Source organism: Heterodontus francisci, chromosome 3 (genome assembly GCF_036365525.1).
Source record: "Heterodontus francisci isolate sHetFra1 chromosome 3, sHetFra1.hap1, whole genome shotgun sequence".
Taxonomy (NCBI): domain Eukaryota; kingdom Metazoa; phylum Chordata; class Chondrichthyes; order Heterodontiformes; family Heterodontidae; genus Heterodontus; species Heterodontus francisci.
Window position 1 is genome coordinate 126,666,673 of NC_090373.1, and position 21,634 is coordinate 126,688,306.

A 21,634-nucleotide genomic window follows, 5' to 3' on the forward strand; every position below is an offset into this window, starting at 1 on the left:
TCTGGGTCTTGTCATACATAGAGTGTTCATGTATGTTCAGATGGCGGCGGGAGACATGAGCCATGTCCAGAGAGGGTAACTTTGGTCACCAAGCCTTGGCCACCAAGCAGCCAGCCTCTGGTTCACCATGGTGGCTCAAATATAGCAGGAACGGCTGACTGGCGCAGAATGAAAGTTGGTATGGCCTTCTATTAAGAGTCCTCCTTCTCCCTCGGCGAACAATTTCCCCTCTCTGCTGCGTGGCCTCTCTATGTCCCTGCCGTGCTGCAAACCAAGAGGAACCAAAAGCCCCCAGCTTTTTGCTGACAGGCCTTCAAACTCCACCCAACTCCTTGGAAAAGTCCAGTACTACTCCCTTCTGACTCCAACAACTTTTCAGAACGACTCCAACAACACAGAACGCAGTACTTTCACTAAGTCTGCAGCAGCAAAAGAAAGACAAAAGCACTTCACCTAAAAGTCCTGTGCTGATCCCTGAAGATAAGCGGGGGTGCGGTTCGTTATGTAGCTGAAGGCATTTTCTGCTGAGAGTTTTTAACAGCTGACGTTAGCAGGATCTGCAAAATCTAAAATGGCAGGTTGGGCATCAAATAAGCATTATACACTAAGTGATGTCACAATTTGCCCACTCTGCATGCTTCTGGTGCATGCATGGCATGCCCATGTTATTGCTCTTACAAGCATGGTGCCGCACAGACCTCGTCGGCAGAGAATATCTGGACTCAGGCCTTTCTAGCACTGACACCAGTGGCACTACAGAGCTTAACTTTGTTGCCACAATGTTTTACCATGCTGTTGATGAATCAGCATAACACAGGACAGTATCTTCCTTTACGAGATAGTATTGAGAAACAGAAGCAGGTATCCTCGAGGATGGTGGTTTAGTTGTTATACTCATGACTCTTTACACATCAGCCAGGGGCTTTTATTGATTTACAGTGTTGGTTAGGCTTCACGCATATCCCAGTTAACAGTGTTCATGAGCGCTCTACCCAATCCTATCCATGTTCTGATAAATAATTTAGAAATATCTAATGTGTCTGAACCTCAATCCCAACCTCAACATCAGAAATTAACTGTATGACAGCACACTGCATTTCCATTTCCTGTACTGCCTGTACTGGAGACGTGCCTGGGAACAATTGCTAAATTCACAGGCATTTGTATTCTTTAGACTGCCGTTCACTGCAAACTGGTTTAAAATTGACTAAGTTCACTTCATGGGGATCTTTAACAGCTAACAACAATACAAGAGTTTTATCTGATCTCTCTGTGGATTTGAACCGGCACATCTCCCCTGAAAGCACTGCATGTCAATGGTTCGCAAGTCAGCAAAATAATTGCCCTGCAAGACCCATGCTGAATTCGGCCCCAGCATGCACCTGCATTTGACTAGCGAGCTGTGGGTGTCCAGCGGGCATCAGGTAGTATCTCGCTAGTACCAATGGCAACAGATTGAGCTGGGTGGCCCTGAGAGGTAGCGGGCCCAGGCCAGCAGCAGCCTTCATCTTTTTACTGGAGCCAGGAGCACACCTGTTCCTTTTAACTCCATAAAATAAAACAAAATTGCAGTTTTTGGGCCTTTTTCCAGTTAAAGGCTGTTCTGGACCCTGAAGTGCCAGCTCCACTTAGTTTCTGTCCAGTTTTACATTGGGAACCTACCACTGTAGTAGGACCCCAATTTGAATAACATTTGAGCCTGCCACATGTTTAGGTGGGCATTCTGAATTACTAAGAGTCACCTGATTCATTTTCACATGAAGCACACTTCCAGTGTCAATCAGCTGTGGGAGATCGCAACCTGATTTTGAACCCCATTTTGCCTATTTTACGCCCAATAAACAGGCACATTGATGCCCAATTTTCCCTCCTATTGTGCTGCCTGTCCTTAAGTAGTTAAGTGAGATTTTTAATATATTTAGATTTGAACAGTGTTAAGAAATAGCGATATTATTAAAATTCATCTGGAGCTCGCAGTGAGAGGGACACCTGGAGGGAGTGCATTTCAGGAGCTACTGGTGCACAGCTCATCATTTTCCATTCAAACTGCTGCCCACGGAAAATACCGTATCATAGAATCACTCAGACAATGAGGTCTTTCGGTCCATTCAGCCGACTCTTTTCAATAAAACATGCACAACTGCATGGTCATTAATCTTCACAATCTTATATAATCTGCTGAGGAAGGTGAATAAGTACAGGTAGTACTCCCAAGAAGAAACTCTGCAAAATTTCCCTCTGATCTCTATCCTCAAAGGGAGTCTAGTGAAATTCCAGTCTAACCATTGGCTTATAGGTTCTGAAGAATTTTCCATTTTCCTAGTCCATCCACTTTCATTTTGCCAATGACATCCCCCACTCATTACAAAAATCCATCAGAGTCAGTGTTGGTTATTGTTATAGAGTCATTTATGTTACAGAAGGCGGCCATTCAGCCTATCAAATCCATGCCAGCTCTCCACGGAACTATCCAGTCAGTTCCACTCCCCTGCTCAATCCCCATAGCCATGCAAGTTTATTTTATTCAAGTGGCCATCCAATTTCTTTTGGAAGTCATTTATTACCTCTGCTTCCTCCACCCCTGTGGGCAGTGAGTTGCAGGTCATTATCACCTGCTACTTAAAGAAGTCCTTCCTCATATTGCTCCTGCATCTCTTGCCCAAAACCTTCAATTTGTGCCCCTCATGTTGGGTGGGTACAAAGCCTATCACACTGACTTCATGACAGGTTTCTTCCACAGTGGAAAATCGAAGCTAGAATATCTAAACTGAAGGTATAAGGGAAAAACAAAACATACGAATATACACATGAACATACGAATTAGGAGCAGGAGTAGGCCACTCGGCCCCTCAAGCCTGCTCCGCCATTCAGTAAGTTCATGGATGAACTGATTACCCCACATTCTCGCCTACCCCCAATAACCTTTCACCCCCTTGCTTATCAAGAAACTATCTACCTCTGCCTTAAAAATATTTAAAGACTCTGCTTCCACTGCCTTTTGAGAAAGAGAGTTCCAAAGACTCACGACCCTCAGTGAGAGAAAATTTCTCCTCATCTCTGTCTTAAATGGGCGACCCCTTATTTTTAAACAGTGATCCATAGCTCTAGATTCTCCCACAAGAGGAAACATCCTTTTCACATCCATCCTGTCAAGACCCCTCAGAATCTTATATGTTTCAATCAAGTCGCCTCTTACTCTTCTAAACTCCAGCGGATATGAACCTGCCTGTCCAACCTTTCCTCATAAGCCAACCGGCCCATTCCAGATATTAGTCTAATAAACTTTCTCTGACCTGCTTCCAATGCATTTACATCCTTCCTTAAATAAGGAGACCAGTACCGTACACAGTACTCCAGATATGGTCTCACCAAAGCCCTGTATAATGGAAGCATAACCTCCCTACTTTTGTATTCAGTTCCCCTCACAATAAATGATAACATTCTATTAGCTTTCCTAATTACTTGCTGTGCCTGCACACTAACCTTATGCGAATAAAAAAAATTAAAGCAAATACAATTGACAGATAGAGTGGATAGCCAGAGACTTTTCCCAGGGTGGAAAGGGCTATCACCAGGGGGCATAATTTTAAGGTGATTGGAGGAAGGTTTCGGGGAGATGTCAGAGGTAGGTTCTTTACACAGAGAGTGGTGGGTGCATGGAATGCGCTGCCAGCGGTGGTGGTAGAAGCAGATACATTAGGGACGTTTAAGCGACTCTTGGATAGGTACATGGATGATAGTGGAATGAAGGGTCGGTAGTTAGTTTGATCTAAGAGTAGGTTAAAGGTTCGGCACAACATCGTGGGCCGAAGGGCCTGTACTGTGCTGTACTGTTCTATGTTCCATGTTCTATATAAAGAGAGATAAAAGGAAGTGATAAGCTTTTTCTCAAAGGATTTGGAATTACCTAAGGTAGTAGAGACAAATGCATGTGTCAGCCTGGCTCAGCAGTAGCACTCTTAACTCTGAGTTTAATTCCCACCTCAGAGACTAGAGATTATAATCAAAAATAACATGTTCGTGCACTGCTGAGGGAGTGCTGCATTGTTAGAGGTGCTGACTTTCAGATGTGATGTTATATCAATGCCCTGTCTCTCCTCTCATGTTATTGTAAAAGATCCAATGATACTATTTTCAATAACAGCATGTGAATTCCTCATCCCTCAACCAACATTACTTAAAAAATAGAGTTATTTGCTCGTTATCACATTACTGTTTGTGGTACCTTACTGGGTGCAGATTGGTTGCTGGGTTGCCTACATTACAACAATGACTAAACTTCAAAAGTACCTAATTGGCTATAAAGCCTCTTCGGATTGCCTGGGATTGTGTAAGGCGCTATATGAATGCAAGTTGTTTCTTTCTTTCCATAAGACTGCTCATGATTGTCATGATTGCAGGGTTTGGGGTGGGGAATAGGGTTCTTGGGCAATTCCTTCCTAAATGGTAGAATGGCACCAGATTTTCCAGTTGTATACTACACATAGGTGCTGGAGATGAGCCTTTAGTGCCACAGCTGTGCCTGCAGGCCTGTGGAAATTAGTTTCTTTCCCACTGACCTCACAAACTCCAGAAGGGTCAGTGCTGGAGGGGATTAGCAGGCATGATCCTTATGTAAGAATTGGGGACTAAGTTTAATAAAGATATTATGTGTTCTTAAAAAAAAATTGTTTGTTCATTTTAGAGTGATTTGCCTTTAAAGAAACATTTGAAATCAGAACGAAGACAGCAGGCTCTAGCCAACATATCTCTGGCGATTTGAACAGATCAAAATTATTGGACAAGATTTTCATTTTAGGGTCGGGACTCAGATGTTGGGATAATTTCTGTGTCCCGACCCTGCACAGCATCAGTGTGACACAGATGCTGCAATTTTTGAATGAAAGGCCAATTAATGCCCAAAGGGCATGCTCCTTAATTGGATGGCAGGCTGGCTCTGGAAGTTGGAGGGCCAAAAGGAGGCTCTCCAGCACAGAAGAATCTGCAGCTTGCCGATTAAAGTAAGGGAGAGAGATGGCACTTTAAGATGGAGGCACCCTCTCAGCACTTTTTACAAGCGTTTAAAAAGGAAATGACCACAGTTGCAGGATCACTATTGTGGAGGGGGAACCCTCCACTAGGTGGCACAGCTGTGGCTATGTATGGCAGCTGCAGGGTGGGGAGGATGTGCAGTGGGTGAGGGGGCCTCAGATTGATCCTGGAGTACTGATCCCGTGGTTTGCCACTGGGAGGCCGCCTCCAGGCATCTTCCATGCTCCAGATGCGTAGTTGGGGTGGGGCTGCTGCTGGTTGACTGGAAAATTCCAGTCAGGTTCTGATCGTTGGCCTTAATAGACCTTTTAATTATGTTGACCAGCTACCTGCTTCTTGGAGGCTGGTAGCCATCACCCTGCCCAACCTATCTCCTTAAAAATGGGCCAAAGGCAGGAAGATGAAGGCAAACCGGCCTGCTGGGCGGCGCTGGGAAATTCCAGGCCTTCCTGCCTCTGTTCCCACCTCCAGCAGGTTTCCAAAATCCAGCACATTGTATCAGATGAGTTTACAAGGATGTATGAGATCTGAATTATTTTCACATCTTGAAATATTAATAAGGTAAAGCACCATAGTTACAGAAAAAGAAAAAAATTGAGACAGGCTTAGTGATTGGAATTGCAGTGTTTGGTTATTAGTAATGAATGGGTTGATACATTCATATGAATTTCCTTTGCTTATTTTAATGAAAATAGCAAACAGTGCAATCAGGTTAACATGGTAATGGAAAGAATGAGGTGGGAATGCAAATAGTAACAGATTGAAGAATGCTCTGAGAATAAAAAGGTATGTGTAATATGTGACTCTGTGTAACTTAGGGGGCAAAAATATCCTAAATGGTTTTGCTGGCCATACAAATGAGCTGAAATACTATATAGAGGAAATGACTACAGATCACTCGGAAATGATTTCATTTTCTAAAATTTAGACTTTGGACATTTATATCTAGTCACCTTTAATGAGATTGTGATGTTGTCTACTTACCAATTAGAATGAACAACAACTTTATGTGTCATAACAGTAACCGTTATAGTTAAAGAAAGGTGAGCTCTGTAAGGAAATTCGGGCCCTATATTCATATGTTAAATTTTTATAGCTGCTTATATATGTGAGTCAGGAAACATGGTAAATGACTTATGCAAGTTAGAATTTACTAAATAATCATATGCTTTGAAGTTGAAAGAATTATAATGTTACAATAATCGGATGAAACTTGGCCCTTTCTCAGGATGCATCTTATTATTGATAGATGCATTAACATTGCATGAATGAAGAATAAGGTACAAGCCCTAAAAACAGTCATATCAATAGATAAGCAAAGGAGACATGCGTAAAGTGGAAAATTATTATGGGAGGCTATGAGATGGAATTAAAATCCTGAGGTAAAATTTGATCTCTTTTGTGCTCATTTTATGCCTGTAAAATGGGCACAAAATGATCAGTTTAGAGACACAATGTCCCACACTTGATCGGCCAGTGAGGCAAGCAGCCCAAATTTGAGCCAGCCACATGGTTAAGTAGCCTGTGGCGGTATGGCAGTTGCTGACTGTTCAATTCAATTATCACAATGAGGTCCAAGGTCCAATTTTTGGCAGGCCTCAAACCTCCCAATTCAGACGTGTGCTGGAAGCGCGTCATCAGTTATGCTTTCGGTAAAGGGCCATAAAAATTCTCTCCTTACCCAGATGTAAAGACATATGTCAGCCTATTTATAATTAATAGATACACACTGAATACTAGGTCTTGGTATTAACAGGTAGGAAGATCCTACATATTGAGAATGAGCTCAACTGCTAAAGCTGGATGTTATCTATCCGTCCCTAGTAAGCATTAAATCGTGCAGCACAGAAGGGGGCCATTCAGCCCATTGTGTCTGTGCTGGTTCTTTGAAAGAGCTACCCAATTAGTCCCAATCCTCTGCACTTTACCTATAGCCCTACAATTTTTCTGTTTTCAATTATACAGTTCCTTTTATTTTCCTCCAAATCTTAAGGAGCATTCCAATGTGTTTTATATTGGAATAGGGGGCAGAGAGCTGATTAAATCATGAAATGCTCAGCCCCCATTCCAGCATAAAACATCCTGAAGCATTCATTATAAACATAATAAAGTCCAAATGTCACAAGAGACATACAACTCTAAAACTCAGATTTCTTTAGGATATGGATCATTATCCAGTCCTTGTATTTTCTATGAAGGTACATTGAGCCAAAGCAGATGTTTGTTATTTTTCTCACTTACCAATTCACACACACTGAGGTGGCTCACAAACAGAAGCAAATTTCACACACAGTACTTGTTGATGGAAGATCCCCTATAAGTTGACAACACTACTGTTTGTTCCTGGTTAACAGAGGAGGATAATGCTAGTCATCTGAGCTTTGGAAATGCAGAAACATAAGATCTTTGAAAGGACTAAGATTTACTGTATATTTGTTCTGTTGCTGTCTGTGTGATATTATTGAGTCGCTCTCTGTCAATGTGAATAAGACAGATATTTAAATGGGATATATATCTCAGGTTTTGTGTCTGAAAGTTTGAATAAGAAAAGAAAGGCAAGGTTATCAAATAAAAAACAAACCAGGAAAACAGACCCTCCTTGCCTTACTCAGCAAGGGAGTTGTCCAGTTTTCATGTTCTGCCTGGTTTTTAGTATTGTAAATACCCTGAACACGTCAATCATATCTATAAATGATTTAAGTCAAATTTACTTTAAAAGGAAGAAGAGGTTTAACTGGTCACCTAAGCATTCAATTTTATGTTGTTTGTAACAATAGAACAACTTCATGCTAAATAACACACCCCAAAAAGTAATTTTAAAGACCCCATTTCATTTCTTGTTGAGCAGTAACAGCAGAATATGAAAGCCATTTCATTTTATTTCCTGTTGCTTACTATTAAGATTTTCCCAAAGGACAAGTACAGCTGTCTCATTCTAGTAGTAATGACCTAGTTTTATGACTTTTGTTGAATTAAAAGAAAAAAAAAGCAGTAACGCTCTCTTTGTTGATGGTATAAAAAATATGATAGAGATTTATGCCTGTTGCTTTTTTCAGAATCTGCCTCATTAATTTTGTTGCTCACTGCATTTGTCATTTTCAGGTGTCAGCCACTAACAGTGTGAAGGGGTGTAATTCACATTTCCGTGGCACATCCAGTGCTACGCCAATGGCCGCAGGAATCCTGGCACTGGTTTTAGAAGCTAAGTAAGTATCATTTGATTATTCTTTTTCTTCTTGGTTCCCGCGTTTCTCCTTTTTGTCTTGACATGGTCATTTGCTTCTGAAATCCTCGCTCACCTGAAAAGATGAAGTAGCCAAACCCAAGGTTTTGCTATGGCCCTACCATCAACAACTACTTCCCAAGGGTCTGGAGGAGAACTGACAAATCTCACAGTTGGCATTAGCAGTATAGTGTTGGAGGTCTCTTGTTGTTTTGTATCTGGGCTTCTTAAACACATGCCATTTCTTAAAGTCAAATAGATTAGGGGAGACAACAGGGTAAATTCAACAAATTCTGTGCTCCTAGTGGGAAGGGCATGCAGGTCTGAAAATCAGTAATGCACTATTGTAGCCTACCTCTGACTCATTTTCACTTCAAGCAAGGCTCACACTGGGACTATAGAAGTGCTATATTTGTCCATACATTTAGGAATTGTGTTAAATCATTCTGACTAATAAAGGGATAGAGGCTTCCTGTTTGCCCTGTTTGGCAAACCTCTTTATTTCTCAGGGAGGAGTAAGTGCCTTGTGTAATCAGATTATGGGTGAAATAGAACATGTACAGTAGTGCTGTAGTGTTTTGAAATTGCAATTGCATTGTGTCTTGTGTACATTTGGGGCTGCTGTAGAACTCACATGCTAGCAAAGGGAAAGTGAAAGTAAAATAAGATAAAGAAGACACCATTATATTCAACAGCTTGCTGCTTCTATCTCAATTGCTGCCTCACATATCTTCTACTAAACTTGGCTAAACTTCACTCCTGTCCCCAGACTCACATGCGTGAGGGTGCAAAAGAGGCAGAATCACATTTGTCGACAATTATGCAACATGCCTGACATTTGTTCTTTGGAACTGAATATCGAGCAGAGTGTTTAACAAGCGACCAATACCAAATTGCCTGTTTTGCATCCCTGGCCATGTCCAGTTTCATCCCCATTATGTCCAAGTAACCAAACGATTCATTTGCTGTGATTTAGGAACATAAGAACAGGAGTAGGCCATTTATCCCCTTGAGGCTGTTTTGCCATTCAATAAGATCGTACGATCATAGCTGATTTGTAACTTAAGGAGATGGTGGTGTAGTGGTAATGTCACTGGACTAGTAATCCAGAGGGCTGGGCTAATGCTTGAGGATAGGGGTTTAAATCCCACCTTGGCAGCTGGTGGACTTTAAATTCAATTAATTAAAAATTTATAATTGCAAGCTAGTCTCAGTAATAGTGCCATGAAACTATCATCAATTGTCATAAAAACCCATCTGCTTCACTAATGTCCTTTAGGGAAGGAAATCTGCTGTCCTTACCTGGTCAGACATACATATGACTCCAGACCCAAAGCAATGTGGTTGACTCTTAACTGCTTTCTGAAATGGCCAAACAAGCCACTCAGGTCAAGGACAATTAAGGACAACAAATGCTGGTCTGCATCCCAAGAAAGAATAAAAAAAAGAACATCCATTTGCCTGGCTTCATGTCTTTTTATACCCTCAGCTAGTAAAAATCTATCAATCTCAGATGTAACATTATTAATTGAGCTAGCATCTAATGCTTTTTGTGGGTGAGTATTCCACACTTCTACCACGCTTTGCATGAAGAAGTATTGACTAACTTGTCTCCTGAATGGCCTGACTCTGATTTTAAGGTTATGCTCCTTTGTCCAATGATTTACATCATTGGATCATCTATTTGTAAGAAAACAGTAAGGGCTTGATTTTCAGCCCCCACCACCAGGATCAGAGGTGGGCAAATGCTAAAAATTGCCCTGGCGGCCGGAGTGCTAGTTCTTGCACGCGGCAGGTGACTGTTACGGCTCATTAAGAGCCGATCAAAGCCAATTAAAGGAGGCCGGCCAGGGATTTACCAGTCAGCCTCCAGGATCACCCCGCCCCCCCACCCCTGCAGGTGGCAGGGGCCAGTTTAACTGCCTGGAGGCAACCTCCCAGTGGCAGATCGGGGAGCCAGTGCTCCAAATGCATACCTGGGTGCAGGAGCAGCTGCAGGCAACTCTGTAGAGGGCTCTGCCCCATCACCCCCACACTGGTGATCTGGCTGCAAGATCCAGTTTTTAATTTAAGTTTAAAAATGTTGGAGAGAGGGCACATCCATTTTGAAGCACCCTCTCCCTTACTTACCCTCTATTGCAGCCTGCTGCTCCTTTCAAGCTGAAAGCCCACTGATTGGCACTCCAACTTTGAGAGCCCACCTGCCATCCTTAGTTGGATGGTGGGCCCATCCTCTGACCATTAATTGGCCGTCCCTGTGAAAATCAAGGCCCAAGACTGTTACCCACCTGGGGCCAGTTCAGGACCCGGAAGAAGTCCTGACCTCTATTTACTGCACCCGGAGGGAAAATCCTGCCCTAACAGTTTATTTTTTTAACTGCTATTACATTAAGCCATTAGCTCTGTTGAACTGTTGTGATTTTACTCTTGATATTTTCCTTGGATTCAACATTGTGGACCAATCCCATAGATGAGCCCTAGTTTCCTATGAATGTGCATTTTCTTGCCCAGTACCTTTGCAGTGAGTCCGGTAATTGACTAGGAAGCTCTTGTTACTCTATTTTGACTATGATTATGTCATGCATCCTCACAAGGTCTTCCTTGACTATGGAAGGCGATGGAATAAATACTTCACAACACCATTGTGATTTAGACTATAAATGACTGAACCATAAATAGATGTGAACAGATGGAATGACACTCTCGATTTATTGTAATTGTAGACTTAAACTAATTCTCCCCAGAAGATAGACAAATAGCAAACAGACGTAATTGCTGTTCTAAACTGCAATACAAACCAGACAGAGGATGCCTGAATATTAATGTTTTTGTGCCTCATTGTCCATGGAGAATCTCTGACCTAACTATCTCCTTCTGATGGCATCAGATGGATTTTATATAATTTACATAATTTTTATACAACAGGCTAAGAAATACTTTTTAAAAAGCAATGTAACAATCAAAACTTAAATCTACATTTCTGAAACTCAAAATGCTTTGCCAATCGAATACATATATATACCTTTGGGTGGGAAAGGTTCTGCCCTATCATTGGTGGCTAAAATCAGTAATAATTTTATTGATGGCTCTTACAGGTACTACATGTTGATTCATTATTACAATTGACATTAATCTTTCGCATAGCATGGACAGAATGATAGTATGTTACAGCAGGGAAACAGGCCATTTGGCCCAATAATTTGTATTAGTGTATTTTCCGACATGAGCCATCGAGTCAAATCACACTTTGCTGCTCACTCCCCAAATCTTTTAATATTCTTCCTTTCCTGGCAACTATCCAATTGCCTTTCAAAACAATTTATGGACCCTGCTTGAATTGTGGGGCTGGATTTTAATTTCCAGGAGTGCATGGGTTTGGGAGGGGGTGGGGGGGGTTAAAACTGTCAAAATTGACAGCACATCCTGAAGCCAGCTGAAACCTGCCGATTCTGGGTTTCTCTTCAATGCTTTAGGCTGCGTGTGAGAAATCTCCTCTTGAGAGGCAGGTTACATATATTAATCGCTCAATTAAAGCAATATTGACATACATTTTTAAGCTAAATTTTTGGTCCATGGGTTTTCCAGGCTTCCTGAAACTCGCCAGTGAAAGCATGGTGAGATCACAATGGCAAGTGAGGGGCTGACGCCATGTCTGGGAAATATGTCAATAAGTACTCAGTACTCACAGCTGTTTTCTTACCTGCTTGTGAGAAAGGGTTTTTTCACAGTGGTTACTTGATACAAAAAAAGCCTCCCTGAAAAAATGTGACATCTCCACTGAATCTCTTGCCCGCGACCGCCCAAAATGGAGAAGAATCATCTGCGAAGGTGCCAGCGAGGTCGAACAATGTCGACATGCCCAGGCAGTGACCAAACGCAAACAGTGGAAGGAGCTCTTAGAAATATGAGCATCCCATTCACTCACCTCACCAAATACCACCTGCCCCACCTGTGGCAGAGTGTGCGGATCCAGAATTGAACTATTCAGTCACATTTTTTTTAATTTATTCATGGGATGTGGGCAACGCTGGCCAGGCCAGCATTTATTGCCCATCCCTAATTTCACTTGAGAAGGTGATGGTGAGCTGCCTTCTTGAACCACTGCAGTCCATTTGGGGTCGGTATACCCACAGTGCTGTTAGGAAGGGAGGTCCAGGATTTTGACCCAGCGACAGTGAAGGAACAGCGATATAGTTCCAAGTCAGGATGGTGTGTGCATTGGAGGGGAATTTGCAGGTGGTGGTGTTCCCATGTATTTGCTGCCCTTGTCCTTATAGGTGGTAGAGGTCGTGGGTTTGGAAGGTGCTGTCTAATGAGCCTTGGTGCATTTCTGCAGTGCATCTTGTAGATGGTACACACTGCTGCCACTGTGCATCGGTGGTGGAGGGAGTGAATGTTTGTAGCTGGGGTGCCAATCAAGCGGGCTGCTTTGTCCTGGATGGTATCGAGCTTCTTGAGTGTTGTTGGAGCTGCACCCATCCAGGCAAGTGGAGAGTATTCCATCACACTCCTGACTTGTGCCTTGTAGATGGTGGACAGGCTTTGGGGAGTCAGGAGGTGAGTTACTCGCCTCAGGATTCCTAGCCTCTGACCTGCTCTTGTAGCCATGGTATTTAAATGGCTACTCCAGTTCAGTTTCTGGTCAATGGTAACCCCTAGGATGTTGATAGTGGGGGATTCAATGATGGTAATACTGTTGAATGTCAGGGGGAGATGGTTAAATTCTCTCTTGTTGGAGATGGTCATTGCCTGGCACTTGTGTGGCGCGAATGTTACTTGCCACTGATGAGCCCAAGCCCTAATATTGTCCAGGTCTTGTTGCATTTCTACACGGACTGCTTCAGTATCTGAGGAGTCACGAATGGTGCTGAACATTGTGCAATCATCTGCGAACATCCCCACTTCTGACCTTATGATTGAAGGAAGGTCATTGATGAAGCAGCTGAAGATGGTTGGGCCTAGGACACTACCCTGAGGAACTCCTGCAGTGATGTCCTGGAGCTCAGATGATTGACCTCCAACAACCACAGCCATCTTCCTTAGCGCTAGGTATGACTCCTGCCAGCGGAGGGTTTTCCCACTGATTCCCATTGACCTCAGTTTTGCTAGGGCTCCTTCATGCCATACTCGGTCAAATGCTGCCTTGATTTTTTTTTTTGTCAAGGGCAGTCACTCTCACCTCACCTCTGGAGTTCAGCTCTTTAGTCCATGTTTGAACCAAGGCTGTAATGAGGTCAGGAGCTGAGTGGCCCTGGCGGAACCCAAACTGAGCATCACTGGGCAGGTTATTGCTAAGCAAGTGCCGCTTGATGGCACTGTTGATGACACCTTCCATCACTTTACTGATGATAGAGAGTAGGCTGATGGGGTGGTAATTGGCCGGGTTGGATTTGTCCTGCTTTTTGTGTACAGGACATACCTGGGCAATTTTCCACCTTGCAGGGTAGATGCCAGTGTTGTAGCTGTACTGGAACAGCTTGGCTAGGGGTGTGGCAAGTTCTGGAGCACAGGTCTTCAGTACTATTGCCGGAGTATTGTCAGGGCCCATAGCCTTTGCAATATCCAGTGCCTTCAGTCATTTCTTGATATCACGCGGAGTGAATTGAATTGGCTGAATTCTGGCATCTGTGATGCTGGGGACTTTAGGAGGAGGCCGAGATGGATCATCAACTCGGCACTTCTGGCTGAATATTGTTGCAAATGCTTCAGCCTTATCTTTCGCACTGATGTGCTGGGCTCCCCCATCATTGAGGATGGGGATATTTGTTGAGCCACCTCCTCCAGTTAGTTATTTAATTGTCCACCACCATTCACGGCTGGATGTGGCAGGACTGCAGAGCTTAGATCTGATCTGTTGGTTATGGGATCGCTTAGCTCTCTCTATCGCATGCTGCTTACGCAGTTTGGTACACAGATAGTCCTGTGTTGTAGCTTCACTAGGTTGACACCTCATTTTGAGGTATGCCTGGTTCTGCTCCTGGAATGCCCTCCTGCACTCTTCATTGAACCAGGGTTGGTCTCCTGGCTTGATGGTAATGGTAGCGTGGGGAATATGCCGGGCCATGAGGTTACAGATTGTGGTTGAGTACAATTCTGCTGCTGCTGATGGCCCACAGCGCCTCATGGATGCCCAGTTTTGCATTGCTAGATCTGTTCGAAATCTATCCCATTTAGCACGGTGATAGTGCCACACAACACGCTGGACGGTATCCTCCATGTAAAGGCGGGACATCGTCTCCACAAGGACTGTGCGGTGGTCACTCCTACCAATACAGTCATGGACAGAAGCATCTGCAGCAGGCAGATTGGTGAGGACGAGGTCAAGTATGTTTTTCCCTCTTGTTGGTTCCCCCACCACCTGCTGCAGACCCAGTCTAGCAGCTATGTCCTTTAGGACTCGGCCAGCTCGGTCAGTAGTGGTGCTACCGAGCCACTCTTGGTGATGGACATTGAAGTCCCCCACCCAGAGTACATTTTGTGCCCTTGCCACACTCAGTGCTTCCTCCAAGTGGTGTTCAACATGGTGGAGTACTGAGTCATCAGCTGAGGGAGGGCGGTAGGTGCTAATCTGTAGGAGGTTACCTTGCCCATGTTTGACCTGATGCCATGAGAATTCATGGGGTCCAGAGTCGATGTTGAGGACTCCCAGGGCAACTCCCTCCCTACTGTATACCACGGTGCCACCACCTCTGCTGGGTCTGTCCTGCCGGTGGGACAGGACATACCCAGGGATAGTGATTGCAGTGTCTGGGACATTGTCTGTAAGGTATGATTCCATGAGTATGACTATATCAGGCTGTTGCTTGACTTGTCTGTGGGACAGCTCTCCCAACTTTGGCACAAGCCCCCAGATGTTAGTAAAGAGGACTTTGCAGGGTCGACGGAGCTGGGTTTGCCGTTGTCGTTTCCGGTGCCTAGGTCGATGCCGGGTGGTCCATCCGGAGGTGTCATCTACAGTTTGGAAGTTTGGAGATCTGATCTTCACTTTGGATCTCTGATCTATCAGCTCAGGATCTGTGCCGCTCAGACTGCCTTAGATTGTACATCAGATCAGGACCAAGATGACCTCAACAGCAGCGGCAACAGTGATAACAGCAATCTGCTGGCACAGACCTATAGTTCCACAGGAGAGAGGGGAGCAACAGAGAGTTGCAGCTCGCAAGTAGCCATACCTGGCACATAGGGACAACAGGCAGGGGCAAAGCACAACATGAACATCAGTGCCTCAGCAGGCTGAGGATTTTGCATCAGAGACCTGCTGGAACAAGACCTGTTGCCGGCTGGATCTGGTGGCTGTGCTTTACCAGTGGCTGCCAAAGTCACCACCCACCTTTTTGCTCCTAGATCCTTCTCGTGCCATCCAGAGATATTTGCATGTTCTCCCAGTTGGTGGCACACAAATGCATAAGACATTTGACTGATGCCTTGTTTGCCAGGGCCCCTGCCAATTATGTCAACTTTGCCTGTGATGACGCCAGTCAGAATGAGTGAGCACTCGGATTTGCACCTCTGGTTGATTTCCCACAGGTGCAGGATGTCATTGACTGCACATGTGGCAATTAAGGCAACCATAAATCACCCAGGACCAGTCGTCAACAGCAAGGGCACCCAGTCCACCAATTTGCAATCACCAAAAGATCTTTATGCGGGTGTGCACACGATTCACAGTCAGCTGACATGATGTTTTTACCCTGTGGCAGTTCACCCTCCCAAACGTCTTTGCACCTGGAAGGAAATGTATTGGCTGTTTGCTGGAAGATGTGGGATATACTTAAAACGTGGCTGCTGACATCTCTCAGAAACGTAAGGAATGAAGACCAACAGCACTACAATGAAAGACATATCACCACCAGATTTGTCACTGAACAAGGCACCAACATGCTTCAGGTATGCTTCAGATGCCTGGGCAGATCTGGAGGCGCCCTTCAATAAGCAGCAGCCAAGGTCTCCAGAATGGTCATGGTCTGCTGCATCCTGCATAATATTGCGCAGCAGCAAAGTTTGAACCTGCAGGAGGACCAAGGCGCAAGGCACAGAGCCTCTTTGGAAGATTCCAAGGAAGAGGAAGACAAGGATGAAGAGGAGGAAAAGGTGATGAGGACAATTCACCAGCAGCAGTGCACATTGCTGCCCAGGAAGCGCTGATTATTGTGAGGTTCACTTAGATCGAAGCGCTGTTAGAACCTAACTGAACCTAACAACCACATGCAAAAGCTACTTTTGCATCCTTTTACAGTCCTCCATTGGTTGGCATCAATTCAGGTCTTACCATTCACCATCCAACAACTGAAAAGGCCACTTGTCAACCAGCAACCAAGAGTGGGCAACACGGAAAAGTGATGTAAAGCAATGTTATCTATGTGCCTCAAATGAAGAGCTTAGTAATTTCATCTCACATTAAAGATTTTTGTGGTTTGCCAACAATATATGCAAGATTAACAGGCCTTTAATTATCTTTTATTTGCCACTCTCTAGTTCTCTGACACAATTTTTCTTTCCAATGAATTTTTAAAAAATTATAGTCAGTAATTCTTCCTTCACTTCCTTCAGGATCCGAGGATGTAATTTGTCAGGTCCCAGTAATCTGTCTACCTTTAGTTTAAGTAACTTCTTTAATACCATCTCTTTTTGAATAAAAAACCCCACTAACTGTTTTACATGTACCTATAGTGATTCTACAGTTTTAATATCTACTTCCTCTGTGAAAAGCAAAATATTTAATATTTCTGTCATTTCCTCACTCTCAATTATTTCTTCATTCATTTCCTTAATCTCGTAGCAGTCCTAAACAAAACCTTAATGATCTTTTTGCTACCAATGTGCTAATAGGAAGGTTTTTGATTGCCTTTCATAGTTTTATTGTTAATTTTCTCTAATTTCCTCATAGCCTTTCATCTTTCTTGTAGCTTTTCTATATTCTTTACATTTGCATTGTTTTTGTTTTATCTGTCCTAAACATGCTGAACACTTTTTTAAATTTGAACTTTGATCTAATCTACTAGTGATTTATGGAACCATAGTTTTCAATATATTTTCCTTTCACCTTGCAAGAATATATTTGATTTGTACCCTTTTCATTTCATGTTTAAATATTTCCCATTGCTGAGTAACAGTTTTATTTGACAATTTTCTTCACATTTAATCTGCACAATGTAGTGAGCCTTGACTCAGCAGTAGTATTATAATATTGTTAAAACTGGTGTTTATATGCACCTTTCACTACTCACAAGTAACATGTTCTTAATGTCTCAGCATAAAAATTTTAATTAGACAAGAAGATTTTGGATTTTTCTAAATAAATGAATTAGGATTTACAAATATTTTGTCAATTATCACTAGTTGCATCTGAAGGCTAATGCGAAGTACAGTATAAAGCCAGAAACTGCTATTAGTAACTATTTTAATGATTGGGGCAGAGGAAGGGAGAGAGAATTGGGAAGTTTACATTGCTGATTTGCTTCTTTGCAGGAACAATGGAAGTGGAAATAATATGTTAGGATAAGACCCTACTGTAGCCTTAACATTGAGTTATGTTGTAAAAAATACAGCCCTTTCTGTACATACAAAAGGTAAAAGAATTATTTTTGAACTTCATCATAAAGTGATCTCCTGAATGGAGTCACCATTCCCTCTGTTTCCAAGGCTATGCCTCATTTGTGCCTAATCTTAGCTACAAGTAACTCCTGCTGCTCACTGAAATTGGTGAACAGTGGATGGGAGCTGCTGGGAGCGGAATTTAAGTTAGGATATGTCACATTGTCTCTCAGCTCATGAAATGCAGCAAAAGTGATTGCTTCAATTAAAGAGGGACTATGAAGTTATCATTACTCAATAATATAGAGATGAATTGGGAGGTACAAGTTGTAATTTCATTTCTGGACTTTTTTGACGATAAGTTGACTGAACATTGCTCTGGTGGTTTATGCCATTGTCCAAATTGCTTGATGCGATTATTTTCACGATAGTCACTTCAACTCATCCGTCTTTTGTTGAGAGTACACATACTATAATAACCTTTTCCAGTTCTTGTAAAAAAGTTTATCTTTTTCTGCTGGCAAGTGTTATAGCAGACCACATCCGCCATTCACTGTCAGCTTGAAGCAAATAAATTCAATGTGAAATCACTGCAAGATTACTGGAAATCAATCTGCCAAGAACTATTAAAAAAATAAAACTTAACTATTGTAAGTAAATGCTTTTGCAGTTCGAAAGCAGAATTACAAGTGAACCAAAGACATAGGTCCTGAAATTTCTTGGGAGTCATCCCAGTCTCCTGTTGTAACTCCATTTTGTTTTGTGGGGTGGAGGCGGGTGGAGGCAGCTATACGCCACTCTCCTGGTAGAACTGGGCAACGCCGATGGAATTTCATGGCCATAATCTTAGAATTTGGGCTGCGCTAGCTAAACATAAACTCAAGCGAAGCTTCTTCATACATGGGCTGGATCTTGTGCTCGGTCCGACATCGGGTTCCGTGGCGTGGGGGTGCCGGAGAATCGGAGCAGCAGCAGCTGCCATGGAACCTGACGCCGGGATTGCCGGGTCCAATTTTGCTGGGGCAGGGAAGCTCCGTGGCGGCACCTCTGCCACTCTGAGACAGGACCCTAGTTTAAATATTTAAAATACCATAAATTTAATCCGCCGCGATCTTCCCATCCATTCCCGATCTTGTACTCAATGTGCGGCACTCATGCGCCTTTGCTTTCCCATCCACAAGAAGCAGCACCACCGAAGAGGGGAAAGGGTCAACTCTACATTCTGTGTATAGATGCGGGGAACGAGTCAACTCTGCATTCTGTGTATATATGGTGGGGAGGGGTCAACTCTGCATTCTATGTATAGATGGGGGGAGGGGTCAACTCTGCATTCTGTGTATATATGAGGGGGAGGGATCAACTCTGCATTCTATGTATAGATGGGGGGAGGGGTCAACTCTGCATTCTGTGTATATATGGTGGGGAGGGGTCAACTCTGCATTCTATGTATAGATGGGGGGAGGGGTCAACTCTGCATACTGTGTATATATGAGGGGGAGGGGTCAACTCTGCATTCTATGTATAGATGGGGGGAGGGGTCAACTCTGCATTCTGTGTATATATGAGGGGGAGGGGTCAACTCTGCATACTGTGTATATATGAGGGGGAGGGGTCAACTCTGCATTCTGTGTATAGATGGCAGCAGGACAACAAATTCCAGCCCCATGGTGGGGATCATGGAATGCATTGCTTCAGAAGGCTCTAGATGCAAAGTCACTTGAGCTGTTTCCAAGGAACAGAGGTCATTGTAAGAGCATTAAGGGATATGGAGAAAGGATGCAAAATTGGAATTAAAAGGGTAGAGTTGCTATAGCTAACAAATTGATGCAAAGGACTTAATAGCTCAAATGCCTTCCTTTTTTGAGTTTTGTACATATTACATAATGCACAGGCTATAGTGTGTTTATGAATTATAATTCTGAGGACATCGTAAATTGAGCAAAATTAAGTCAATTTGTCAGTACCACCCCAACTCTGAGATGAATTATGCCCTTGTAACACACTCCAACATATTATTCTTCATATATGAATGAAATTTGGGGGAATTTAGTATTTAGCAGCTGAGGTTGCAGTTTGCAGTGATAGATGGCAGGTTAAAATATATGGTTTGAACTAGAATTCAGATGTACCATAATTGGAATTGTGGTGATATTGGACTTTGTTTCAGTAGAAATGCACAAGCCTGTACATATTGAAATTTTAACATTTATTCTTAGAATCTTTTCTTAGAATATTGCATGCTAATATTCTATATACCAAAATTTCTCTAAATCTCTGTTAAACTATTAGAAGTACAGAAATGCATCATGTATCACTTTGTAATATAGAAAAGAAATGTATATGTATCAATAAAAGCAAATCTGAATCAGTGCTCTACTGGTAAAGCATTATCCCCAGCTGTTCCTACTGGTGCACTCTCTCTTGGGACTCGAATGGCTCCAACTAGCGATCTCTGTATTAGCGCACCATTAGCTACAATTGATGCTGCTCATTTTAAACACTGTTACTGGTATTAATAGAGCTCCTGCTGGCTGCTCCTTCTATTTAACCATTTTCTCGAGGAATTCAGTCATTTTTTGTACGTGGTCTTTAAACTTTTTTCTAATGTGTGAACCGTGTATAGCCTTAATAAAAACAGAAAGTGCTGGAAATACTCAGCAGGTCTGGAAGCATCTGTGGAGAATGAAACTGTTAATGTTTCAGGTCTGTGACCTTTCACAGCAGGTCTGGCAGCATTTGTGGAGAGCGAAACAGAACATTCCGATGAAAGGTCACAGACTTGAAGCGTTAACTATGTTTCTCGTTCCACAAATGCTGCCAGACCTGCTGAGTATTTCCAGCACTTGCTGCTTTTATTTCAGATTTCCAGCATCTGCCATATTTTGCTTTTATTTTAGTGTGTATAGCCTGACCCTGGCAAGATAAGACTTGCATTTATATAGCACTTTTCATGACCACCGGACATCTCAAAGCACCTTATTGCCAATAAAGTATTTTTGAAGTGTAGTCACTGTTGTAATATAAGAAACACGGCAGCCAATTTGCCCACAACAAACACCTACAAAGTGCAATGTGATTTTTTTTTTAATTTGTTCATGGGGTCGGGGCATCACAGACAAGACCAGCATTTACTGCCTACCCCTAATTGCCCTTGAGAAGGTGGTGGTGAGCTGCCTTCTTGAACCGCTGCAGTCCATTTGGGGTTGGTACATCCACAGTGCTGTTAGGAAAGGCATGCAAGTAGTCCTGGGTTGTAACCTCACCAGGTTGACACCTCATTTTGAGGTATGCCTGGTTCTGCTTCTGGCATGCCCTCCTGCATTCTTTATTGTACCAGGGTTGATCCCCCGGCTCGATAGTAATGGTCAGGTGGGAGATATGCCAGGCCATGGGGTTACAGATTGTGGTTGAATATGATTTTGCTGCTGCTGATGTTCCACAGAGCCTCATGGATGCTCAGTTTTGCGTTGCTAGATCTGTTCTAAATCTATCCCATTTAGCACGATAATAGTGCCATACAACACAATGGAGGGTATTCTCAATGTGAAGATACTAACCAGATAATCTGTTGATTGAGGCATACAAATTGCACAGGATACTAGGGATAACTCCCCTGCTCTTCTTCAACATAGTGCTATGGGATCTTTTACATCCATCTGAGCAGGCAAATGGGGCCTCAATTTAACATTGCTTCCAAAAGCCAGTGTCATACTCCCTCACTATTACCCTGGAGCATCAGCCTTGATTTTTATGCTCAAGCCCTGGATTGGGATTTGAATTTAGAATCTTGATGATTCAGAGGTCAGAGTGCTACCCCCTAAGCATAGCTGACACTCTTGGCTTTCA

The 21,634-nt window shown here is 43.1% G+C and overlaps 1 protein-coding gene across 1 annotated transcript in view; it reads left to right on the forward strand.

The window, feature by feature from the left end:
- LOC137367139 (PC3-like endoprotease variant B) overlaps positions 1 to 21,634 on the forward strand; it is a 650,040-nt gene that overhangs the window by 95,943 nt on the left and 532,463 nt on the right. The window contains exon 7 of the mRNA XM_068028579.1: positions 8,134 to 8,237. Coding sequence (XP_067884680.1) covers positions 8,134 to 8,237 — 104 coding nt within the window. The remainder of the gene's footprint in view (positions 1 to 8,133; positions 8,238 to 21,634) is intronic.